General features: G+C 40.4%; 1 protein-coding gene across 1 annotated transcript; it reads right to left on the minus strand.

Annotated features, from left to right (window-relative positions):
* Nucleotides 1-742: 742 nt before the first annotated feature.
* On the minus strand, nt 743-11,789 carry LOC110971015 (protein mono-ADP-ribosyltransferase PARP14-like). Its single transcript, XM_051944043.1, has 15 exons — nt 11,523-11,789; nt 9,857-9,981; nt 7,497-9,608; nt 7,087-7,323; nt 6,772-6,996; nt 6,610-6,676; nt 5,470-5,616; nt 5,289-5,348; nt 4,919-5,095; nt 4,538-4,676; nt 4,350-4,405; nt 3,033-3,737; nt 2,817-2,950; nt 2,556-2,733; nt 743-2,451 (listed from the first exon to the last, which is right to left on the minus strand). Exons 1-15 carry the CDS (start codon nt 11,695-11,697, stop codon nt 2,171-2,173), a joined length of 4,818 nt encoding a protein of 1,605 aa, XP_051800003.1. The 5' UTR covers nt 11,698-11,789; the 3' UTR covers nt 743-2,170.
* Nucleotides 11,790-12,435: the final 646 nt, after the last annotated feature.

The raw sequence follows: 12,435 nt of genomic DNA on the forward strand, positions 1-12,435 counted from the left end.
CTGTACAAGTAATACCTGCACTTATGAAGGCTACTAACTTTATCATTTTACCAGTGTTCTGCTATTTATCCCTGTTGTGACAACTGCAAACTTGTGAAGTCGGAGTATAACTGCATGGCAGAAACCTCAGAAACTTGACTAATATGAGACACCAATATGCTCCCAAATGTCATATAATTTTATGATCATCAGATAAACCTGTCCTTACTCATGACTTCCAAAGAAGTTGTTGTTTAGGACTTTTACAATTTAATTATCAATCAAGGTCCATTGGTGTTTAGAAGAGGAGATTGGGAAACTATATCTAAAGTCTAGAGTTGGAGGTCATTTCATTTCACTTCTTGATGAACATTAAAGTACATTCATCATGCAAGTTCATAACATGACACTAACTTGTGTAATGTTTTTATTTGAACCTCACTACATGTTAAAAAAAATCTTTTCACTTAAGCATAGGGATAAAAAATAAAAAGATTTTCACTAGCCCAAGTGTGAGCACTTTTGAGAAACTAATAACCAGCTGGTTAATGTTGAGAAAAACATACTCAGGCAAATTCTGCTTTTGAATGCAGTGTTAACATTTGTGCACTCATTTCAAAGTCAGATAATTTAATGGCTGAAAAGTTAGTTGTTATTAATCAATAAGCTAGAAAGAAGGAAGTGATAGTAACCCACAGAGAGCAGTATTTACTCAAAGGTATTGCACAAAACTGGAACAGACTCACATTACATCAACTTAACATTTAGACAATGAAGGATACTTTTATTTTCATTACAATATCTTTGCAAGTCAGAAAAAAACAGGTCTTCCAAATAAAAGTGTAATGTCAAGGAGTGTTTCTGAGGCAAGCTTTATCCTTCATAAATGTCATATTCCAACACGTGCTACACAGCTGAGATGACACTGTTTCACACCTCTAGTGGTTCTTGTCATACTCTAAAGCAGTTAAGGTCAAAATGATAATCACATTCATTTTGATCAACATTTTAAATCTTAATCTATTGCAATTGTACTTGAATTTTGGAAGTAAAATATTTCTATTTTTATACTGCAGTTTTACATGTCCAAACATACACAATGTTTTGTAGGTGAGTGCATCTGCAGAGTTCATTAAATACGGTCAAACAAATTAGCCGTGTTGTCTCGTGTGGAGCAAGATACTGCTGAATTCAATGCATGACCTAGAGGCAAACATGAATAAAACTGCACTCAAAACTCCTCACTTCACTGTAACAGACATGAAGATTTAGAAAGGTTCCCTAAATGGCTCACATGGAAACAGCTGTGCACAGAGAACCCTGGAGAAAGGTGAGGGACCAAGAAAAAAATAACAGAAAAGAGCGAAATCAGGGTCTAGAATGTCACAAATACCCATGATGTAATGTACTGTTTTCTATTAGGGTTCTATTATTTTTTATGGGTTTTTAAACAACACATTTAAGTGCAGAGAGTCAAAATCATGATGGACAGCCTACATGCACAAAACACTACAAAAAGATTTAACAAAAACTGAGTGATCAAAAACCCTTAAATAGGAGTAAATTATGTTCTATGAGACAGATTTCTCTTGTATCTCTGGAGTAGGAGAAACATCTTCATTTGTATTAAGCATCATGGTAGACTACATTGCATGTACACATCGCAGAAACAACATCAAGCAGCACTGGTTCCATTTTAGGTTGCATAATATAGTAACACACTGTAAAGCTCTACCGTTATGGATATCTGAAAATTTCATTTTGGTGGTCAAGGACGGGGATTCAGTGAGGTAAATGGGCTCTAACCGTAAAGTTAGTTGTATTAGACATCTTTTTCTAAATCCCAAATACTTCCAAACAACAGATGAGGATCTGTTTGGAGGAACCAGCTCCTCATTTTAGAAAAAAAAAGTGGAGTCGTAACATCTCACTCTCTCCCTAGAAAGTCCTTTTTATATCCAGCAGCATTTCCAGATGATCATGTTCATCAAAATGAATATTCAACAGTTATACGGCCCTACTATAAAGGGCATCTCCGTTGCAGACAAATGAACCCCAGTCAAATTTAATCAAGAAAAACAATTGTAGCATTAACTCAAAGCAGAATGTTAAGGCCAATTCAAAAGGGATCAGTGTGCGTGTAGGACGTAAAAGGATCCTTGTGACCCCTACTGTGCAGCATCAGGCTTCCTCAGCTGAAGGTGATGAGGTATTCTGGGTAGGCCTGGTCATCGTGGAAGATCACGAACATGGAGGGCTGCTGTTGGTTGTTCACCAAACTGTCAAAGCAGTCGGTGGGGTCTGATCCTCGAGGAGGGGTGGCCTTCATGGAGGAATTACCAACTGTGTAACGGCCGGTCAGGACACGAGCCACGTACAGCCGCTTCAGGCCTGATGAGTCTGGTGGAGAATACCCCCCGGCAGAATAGTTTGCGTTCACCGCAAAGTAAACTCCCTTACCGTACACGGTAGCTATGATAGAATCACATAAGAAGTTCAAATATTTTACATGAGGATTTTATAGGATCATAGAAGCATTGGGGCTTTTATGTAAGGACACAGAACAAACACCTTACCATGTGCTCCTGCAAAACTCCTGTCAAATCTGTCCCTCTCAATGCAGTTGCAAGACTCTGCTGATGTGCCATGGTAGAGAAACTTCTCACCGAGCTCTGCTTCACCGTTCTTGGTAAGGATACGCTGCCTACACACAGTATAGGAATGCCACAGGTAGAGGTTCTGCACACGCTCAATCTGAGTTCAGAAAACAATCAGTTATATTCTGTACTGTGGGTTTCTATAGGCTTGAAATGTGTGAAAATGTGCAACAAAGTCACTTTTATGATGCTGTATTTCGCCGTTTTGAGGAAACCCTGAGCAACATCCTGATACTCGGGTGAGTTGGGCTGCAGCTCAACCTTTTTAAAAATTTCCTGCTGCATAGGGTCCCAGTGTTCCGGCAGCCACAAGGCTGAAGCAGAAGCCACAAGAATTAATATTGAGATTTTGGAAACACATTCATAAGATTGCCAGCAAAACATGACATGACATACCTGTGTCAGACTGGCTCCTTTTCACTTTGTATGTGACACCTGTCAGACAGTCGGTGGCTTCTTGTGTCCTCAGGTTTACTTTCACCTTCATGCCGTCTGGTGTCACAATTTCAACAAACACTTGTTGCTTAATGTGAGCTTCCTCCAACACATAGTTCTCATGGAGGTTCAGCTCCTGCCAGTCTCCATTTGCATCCGTCATTGACCACTGGACATTGAGAGCCAGCATCGCTTCTTCCTTCTCTTGGAGGTCTTCAAAAAGCACTTTTTGGATTACTCCGTTTATAAGGTCAATTACACTCAAAACGTCTTCATTTAGGCCCTTCAGCATGTAGACATCTTGTCCTGACTGACTCCCAGCTGGAGATCTAACTGCATTTCCAGCTCTGCTATCATTCACTACTTCAGAGCTCCTGGGTTCCAGGCTCAGTCCTAACACTTTGACTTTGGCCTGCACTGCGTCCAGCTCCATGGCATCAAGCCTGGACAAATGCTGCACTTGTACCTCTCTCGCTACCAGTTGCTTCTGCAGGATCTCCTCCAAATCTCTTTTGATGATGTTGGTGATCTCTGGGCCACAGCTGATGACATTTATCACTGCTGGCTGGGGCTTTGAAAAGCTGAGGGCTTCACTGCGCAGTGCTGAAGGTGCAAAGGGTCTGGTGCACTTGTTTTGAAACTTCTTGAGCTTTCGCTTCGCTTTTTCTAGAAAATGAGAAAAAACTATTCAATGTCTTGTGGTGAAATTTTGGATATTGATTTGTGGTTCCTCAAGGATAAAGCTTAATGACATCTCCTCTCATGACACCATGAGGTTGGTATTCATGGCTCAGAGCACAATAAACTACTGAATAAACACCTGACAGTGTTTCTACAGATATACAAGGTACTTAGAGGAGAAATTCCAGTTAATTTGGAAAACCTCCGATGTTTGTCTAAGAGCCATCACTAGGAAAAAGGTTCATTTTGTTCAGTAATTTGATTCATGACCAAATATCAGCAGAAACAATGAATTTTCCATCACTGAAGCTATGTCCTGTAAACCCTCCCTTTCAGACATGGGATCTGTAACATTGCTGGCTTCATCAGTTTGTTGAAGTGGCAGCATCACACAACACCTTCGGTTTTGTTTTAAATCACACATCAACCACACACCAAAGAATGCTTATTACTCAATTAGCATTTCAAGCACTTGTATAATTAAAATATGTATTAAAATCTCAAGCTAATCAGTTATTTTCAATATTGTGTCTTATTCTCTTCATTTTTGCATAGAAAAAGCTTATTATTGTTGAACATTTCCAAATTAAAACATGCCTATTAGTTTCTCACGGCCTGGAGCGTCTTGTCCAAAGCAACTTTGCAGCTCTGACCTGCAAAAACATACCACAAAACAGGTTGTTAAAAACAAACAATCTGACTGCAGAAGAAAATGAACTCTAAGCTAAAACTACAATTGTTCCTTCTGTTGTTGGTTGCTGGATGAAAAAAGATGAATTTCTAACCTGAAAGCCTGGAAGACTGGCAGTTGCAGGATGACAATGCGGATAAGTGAGAGAGAACTTGGCTTCAAGTCCTGAATAGCTGAGGACATCCCATCCAGCATGGCTCTACAGGCTTTATCAGCATCCATACCAGCCGCTCCTGATGGGACGTAAAGACAACTCTTGTGAATCCACATGCAAATATCACCAAAGATTCCATTTACAGATACACATTCTGCCCATTTCGACCTTTACCTGGTCGTGTGTTGCTCTTTTGAATGAGCTTAACTAGGTCTGCTTTTTCTACATTTCATGTGATTATAGCATAAAAAAATTGCAGAAGTACAAACAATTCTTCATAAACACACACATGCACAGTGACAGCAGGCACACATCACAAACCAGTATTGACGGCTGGAAAGGCCACTGAGTGATAGCCTTTGTTCTCACACTGCTTGAGTATCTTTTTGCAGGTCTTGCGAATCCTTTGCGTATCACACTTAAAGCTAGCATGGATGATTTCCTTGCAACCAAGCAACCCTGGTCCTGTGGTACACATCAAGTCTGCCGGAGTGCCTTCTAGATTTAAAAAATATATACATCGAAGAGCACACATTATGAAAAAAACAAAACCATATTGGATTTGTGCATCAGATGTTTAGTGAATATATTAACTCCACGTTCCCAATCACAGACTTTTCTGTAATAGAGACACTCTTTTAAACCTCTTCCAAGTATTCTCAGTAATTTTCAGTCCACTCCTAGGGCTTACTTTGGGCTAACTCTGCTTGGACAGCGGGTCCTGCTGCACTCAGAATGGCTTTGGAGACACCTGCGGAGTTAATAAACAGATAAGATCAAAGCTCTGGTAATATACTGTACAAACAAAATAAAGATAAAGCTTCTGCAGTCCTGTATATGTATTTAAAAAAAACAAATCAATCAAATCATACCAGACTGGTTGTTAGAGAAATCCGTTGTGTTGACAATGACATCAGTGCCTCCTTTTATGATGTCACCACAGATCATCTGAAGCTTGACTCCACCAAGCATGGCTGTGACCTCTTCATTAATAATGGAACCATGGCTGTAAAAGGATTCTAAAGTCATAGAAATAAAAAAAGAACTTACAGTTATGGTTTGATATTTTCATTTCAATCTGCAGTGAAATGTATTTTTGATGGTAACTGAATGAAAAGGCTCCATGTAAAAGGCTGCTGATACAATCAAAGAAACAGAAAACGGAATAAAAGCAAATGTTTTTTCAGTTTCCGTGTCTTGGTTTTAGACAAGCACTCTTATTGTATGACTAAACCTCACAGCTGATTTTCAGCGCACACTCTCTGTGCACTAAATGACCGAATTTGTAAGTATCTTAGCAGAAATACCAGAACTCTAACAAGATAACACCCAGCTATTTTTCAGGATTGATCAAGACCAAAGCAGAGTGAAAAGGACTGAAATTACAAGACTCCAAAATAATACCAATTTTGTTCTGTCTGTCTGAACCAAAAGCAGCAAATATTGTGCTGACACAGAAGTTGTAACGAGAATGTTTAGGCTTTTGTGACGTTTCTCTGCCTCCTAGTGGTCTCAGGTGATTATTGCAGCCCAAGTTCCCATATGGTGCTTCTTATTAACTTAATGAAAGTCTCACATGTCCCTAGAATGCGTCTTTCGATTTTTCAGCTCAAAACACAGCAAAACCGGCCTATTTTAGCTTGACTGTGTAATCCCTAGCTTTAACAGTTTTCTAAATGGGCTGTTTCGGTGTTTGTCGATATAAATGCAGCTGAGCTACTGCTGTCTCCACCCCCTTCAGGAAAAAGACTCTCTGTGTCAGTGATTGGCATTGTGGAACAAAAGCGGCAGTTGACACAGCTGTGAATGAACATGTGGGACCAGAATTTTCTATCCCTCCTGAGTTTCTTTGTAAACGATAATTTTCCAAGTTTCTATGACACAAAACACAATGAAATGGATATTCACCATATGGGACCTTTAAAGATTTAATAAAGTTATTTTAGAAAGAAGCAATTTATCAAAGTCTTGCTTAGACTGAAAATGAAAAAGCAACAACAATCCAGACAAACCTTGACTTGGGTTAGCACCACTTGTAAATCCTCTGTGTTGCACCTTTTTCTGTGCAGACTTGAAAGCCTGTTCGACGAAAAGTAGACGGTTTGTGGTGTAAAACATATACATTAAAAAGGGCATGACCAACAAGTTTTTTAGCCTTGACACATTTCCTTTACCTTGCCAGATTCTTTGTCTGTGGGGTGAGTAACAATGCGGACCAGGAGAGGTGAGGTTTTGATTCGGTTCTGTTCAAATACGCCAACCTCCTCCAGAAGAACTCTGGCTGCCACGCTGTGAGGAAAACGCAGGGCAGCACCGGTCCCAAGCACAGGAAAAGCAACCGAACTAAAACCTCTAATGGCACAGGAAGCCAGAATTTTTTGGATTCCCCGTCTCAGTGCCTGGAAGATTCAAAGATGGTTGTTGAAAGTTTTAATACACCGAGATAAGACAAACATGCAGTCGTCTACTCCATGTAAGCACTACTTCACCTGGACTGCAGTTCCATGTGGGTTGTCATCCCAGCAGACTTGGTTGAGGAAGAAGACTGCTTTAGATTTAAGGACAGGCAAACTCTCAACCAGGACTGTTTCACTGGGCAGTGTTGCTCCTCCCGCTTCCTTATGAAACTTAGCAGTCAACTGGGGTCCAACCATGTCAGACAAAGCGTTGCCAACACGGGTAGACAGAGGATCATGGCCAACCATTGGAGACACCAGAGCATCCACCTTGGAAAACAATGTTGAAATTTTATCCCACTTAGCACTGAAATGATCCTAATCATCATGTTGAGCCAAAGAGTAGAATCTCTACCTAATAATTCCCAAGGAACATCTGGAAAATCCTGAACAATGTATCAACATTTATATTATTGCAGCTTTAATATCTTAAAGTTTCTCACCTGCTGGGTCTCAATGGTTCCCTGAACGATCTCTACATGGACACTGCCTCCAGGAGCTCCAGCTGTGGCTCCTGTTGCCGAGTCTTGACCAGCAGCATTCATCTGGAACTCCACGTCCAGTCCGGTGCTCCTTCCGGTCTTCATCCCTTGGAGAAGCCTGTCACATGCTTCCTTCATGGCCCTCACCACCTCTGCTCTCTTATCAATCAGGATTATCTTGCTCAGACTTCTCCCTCCCTGACTACCAAACTTCCTAACAGCAGTTACAATAGCCTCACAGCACACAGTGACAGGAACGCCAAACACACCTGAGCTGATGCAAGGAATAGCTATGGACTGGAACTCCATCATTTCTGATAAATTCAGAGCCTTCTGGACAGTTTGTTCCAGTAACTCTCTTTCTTTCCCACCTGCTTTTCCACCTACAGGCCCAACAGCGTGCAGAAGTTTCTTACATTTAAGGTTGCCCCCAGTGGTCACTACAACATTACCTGTCTGTATTTTCCCAGTCTGCTTTACTATGACTTTGCTCTCCTTTTGCACTTCAGGACCACCTGCTTTGCTAAGTGCAGCAGCGACGCCTCCATGGTGTTCCAGATTCTCGTTGGCAGCGTTCACCAGGGCATCAACATTTATTTTGGTGATGTCCCCTTCACACACCAGCACCTGGAGTCCGTCCTGAAGGCTATATTTTCCAAATCCTGAATTCTGTCTACTAGCGTGAGGCTGTTCCTCGAGCCACACGAGACACTTCTTAGACTGAGCAACACTTACGATGCTGTCTCTTCCGGATGAGCTTTCAAAATACCTGATTGCCCCTGGAAGATCAATGATGACTCTGCGCTGAACAAGGGAGTCCAGAAGTGGTCCCAGCCTATTCCTGACATCAGTCACTTTGTTTGCTGGACCTTCCAATGCCACCCTGGGCCCAGAGGAAGATGTTAGAGGATGGAGAGTAACCCCTGAATAATCAAACTTATGCAGCTGAAGCAATTCTGGTAAGAGCGGTACCAAATCTGGGAAGGGAAGAATGACTTGCCCTTCTACGCTTACTTGGTCTAAAATAAACTGTGTGATAGTATCGCTCAGCTCTTCAACTTGCGTGGCATGGCCTAGCAAGAATACCGTGCTGTCTGAGCCAAACACAACCTGAGCCTTACACTGTCCTTGGTTCATCTCATTTGTCTTGGACCTAAGCATTTCCCGCAGCTCGGGTGGCAAAACAGAGCAGTTAGGAACATAAAATTTGACATCCTTGAATTTTTCTTGCAATTTTTTCTCTGTGTAATCCAGTTTAGCAACAGAAAAAGCGAAGAAATTGAGCTCCGTGTCTCGCAACTCGACTTCTACCTCATTACCAACCTCTAAATATTCACAGAGCATCCCTGGACCTCCGTAAACCTTCCTGAGGAAAGCCAAAAAGTGTGGGCTCTTGTCGGAAATTGTTCTCTCTAACACCAAATTCTCCTCTTCAGATATCAGCTCTCCAGCTTTAATGACTTCTGGCACAGAACCTTTCAGAACCAGCTGACCTGGCTCTCCCTGCGTGACCTTCACTTCTGGCAAATTTTGTCCCAAACTGCGCTCAATCTCTTTCCATAGGAGGCGGAGTTTTGACTCACCTAGTCGACGAACAGTGGTTTGCTCCTCACTGACACTCGATCCTCTGTGTTTACGTTTAGAATCCTCTATATTTGCTAACTTGGCCTTCACCTGAGAACGTTTCCCGACAACAACAGCCATCCCAACCTCGCTGTACACTTTCACCTCATCTGTGGTCTGACCAAGGCTGCAAGACTGAAGCAAAACTTTAACATTGCGAGAGTCCGCCTCATAGTGGCACATGTAATCATCGAGTATTTTGTCTACTTCAGCTTTCCAGTCACTATCTTCATCTACATCACCAGGCTGAGCTGACCTCCTGACTAAAACCCTATCTTCCTCTGGGTAAAGCTGAGCAGAGCAGGCCACAGAGGTGAGTTTTTCTTGCAGTTCTTTCTCAACCTTTGGACATTCCTTCAGGTAACGAAGGACGCAACTGTCAAGCTGTCGCTCATATTCTTCATCACTTGTTGGCACATTTAAGGCAGGAGAGGAGTCCTGTTTCTTCTGCTGGAAAGACAGTATTTTTAGTAGACGACAACTTTTTTAAATCATTTTAATACTGATCTTCAGTCTAGAGTGCAAGACGTACAAATATGAGGAAAAGGACAAAAATGATGAATCATCCGTTTGGTTTTAATGTTGTGGCTGACTCGTGTATTTTTACTATCAATAAATAAAGTTTCATTTACATTTTAAAATATAACTGATACTAGTAGAGTAAACATACATTATTATATCAGATTCTCCACACTAACCTGTGATGAAGAAGCCAGATTGGAGGCAGTGATGTGAGGGGAGCTGGGGCCTCGGACCCTCAGAACCAGAGGACCGTCTGTACACTGCACCACATGTTCACATTTTTGCAGGACCCTTTGCTGAGCTGAAAAGGAAAAGGGGATACTTATTAGGGTCCATACAACTTCTTGTCTCTGTGCCTTTTTAGACAGAATAAAATCCCCAATTCTTTCCTGACTACATGCATATGGAATGCATCCTTAAAAGATACCGTGTCAGTGCTAACTGACACACCTTCATCACTTCAGGTGACATTAACAATGCAATCATGTGATCAGCTGGAATGAAAAACAGCCTTGGAATCTTTTTACCCACACATTTTGCTGTTCATGCTCCTTTTTATTTCTTTTCCATGGCAGTTCAGAGGGAAACATAGCTCCTCTACCTCCACTACATTTATCTGACAGCTAGTTATTGTGTAGAGAAGAAAAGATAAACTTTTATTGATCCCAGTGGGGAAAGTTCACTGTTACAGCAGCTCCAAGGAGGAAAAACGCACAAAGGCAGTACAACCAAACGAGCCCTCAGTAGATGGCAGAACCACGTCCATGAACGGACATACACACACTTACTCAGCCAGCCAGATACCAAAGCGAATGCAGTAACCCCGCTGACGTACACGTCAGGTGTGGTTAATTAATTAGAAACACACATTGCAAAAAAACACAGAGAACATTACACACACCAAAGATTTTTTTAAGAAGACTATTTACATGAGGATGAGGTTGAAACAGTTTTTGTAGAATTCATACTTTTACATATAGAAAACAAAGGGAGCTGTGATGAAGTGCTGCATTTCTTTTTAATCAATACTTGCATCATTATTAAATATTTGGAGGTTCTGATTGTAGGTTTAACAGACTAAGTCATGTGAAGGTCTCATATTGGGCTTGCAATGAGCACATAATTCTAAAAATTCTGTCATGGCAAATATTTGTTAAATATGTTTTGGTTGATTTAAATACAGTGAAATAGTGTAAATTGAAGGCCAAATTTTGTAGAGGAACAAATTAGTATTTGTAAAAATATTCATTTTTGATTTTGACATTATATACAGCTTGAGTCTCACTTCTTCATTTTGTTTTTAATTTTTGACTTGTCAACATGAAAGTTAACTCTTTCTGTGACTCTCTTGTTATATAAGGGCTTATTTGTAATTTAACAAAGCAAGGACAATTCAAAAATGAATTGGTTTCTTCACGCATCATTTTTCCCCATAAATTATGGTAAACTAATTTTTTTATTAAGTATTTCAGTTAAAATAAATCCTTATATATTGTAATGCAGTATTTTATTTTTTACTTCAGTAGTCAATCCATCCAGCTGGCAGCACTATTGTTGCACCATGAGAGTGAAAGTGAAACTAAACAGTTTCCAAATTGAGAGCTGACAACTCATCCAGCAGGTTCTAACAAGTTTAGACATTTAAAAAAAAAGATGCTTGGACAGAGTTTAGTTTCTTCCACTATAAACAAACAAAATACAAACAAAATGAGATTGAAAAACACATCTAGGCGTTTCCACTGCATACTTTCACTTTCACTGGCACAGGGCATTTAATCTTCCACATAATTTTCCACATCAAATAGAACTGAGTTAAACACATTAATGTTTATACTTTCTTACCTCCTTGCTCTTTAAAAGAGACGCTGCAAACTTTATCATCCACCTCAATCACGCAGCTGCACTCTCCTCCGCCTGATTTGCGTCGAATTTGGAAATGGCTTTCTATCTTCTTCCTTTGCTCTGCGCTCGGATTGGCACATTCGAAGAACACAGGATACTGGTAACCGTCTCCCATGCTGAAAACTTCACCAATTTAATAATCACATATATAGATTTAACAACAGAGACACCTGTCAGATGCGTCTGGTTGGGCGTCTTGTGCCAAAGTGCTCCTGTGTGCCCTCAGTGCGTCACAGACACTCGGAAACTTCACTTCCTCCTTCCTACCTGTACACTCACATTAACATCAATCAAGAAATAAATGACACACTGAGGTTTAAAATCTGTCAGGATTAATAACTCATCTTACTTCAGAAGACTTGTTGTATAATTTAATATGATAAAAACAATCACAGTATTAAGCAACAAAACATGCATGTATAAGCAGAGCATGTTAATGAAGTCAGGAGGAAAGTTACAAAATATGGCCACTACATTTTATATCTACTACACAAAATTCTGTGTCCAGAACGTATTCAGCAATAATCTGACTTAACTGCTATTACCATCATTTCTGCATTTTGTGTTTGAAAAAAAAAAAGGGGGGGGGGGGGGGATGTGACTAAGATGCATAATACATAGCCGAAAACTCAAATTATTCAAATGAAATGGACATTAAGCCATTACTTGCCTATACTAAACTTAAGTGCACTTGATTTGGAAATATTGGAAACAACTGTCTTAGTGCTACCAAAGAGATGGTCAATAAATCAGTCCATCAACTATACATCCAGTCTAACAAGGATTATAAATATATTATATACACACACAATAAAATTTACAAAAAAGTGATTTTTGACATATGAATTTTGCT

This window comes from Acanthochromis polyacanthus, chromosome 23 (assembly GCF_021347895.1).
Source record: "Acanthochromis polyacanthus isolate Apoly-LR-REF ecotype Palm Island chromosome 23, KAUST_Apoly_ChrSc, whole genome shotgun sequence".
Lineage (NCBI taxonomy): Eukaryota > Metazoa > Chordata > Actinopteri > Pomacentridae > Acanthochromis > Acanthochromis polyacanthus.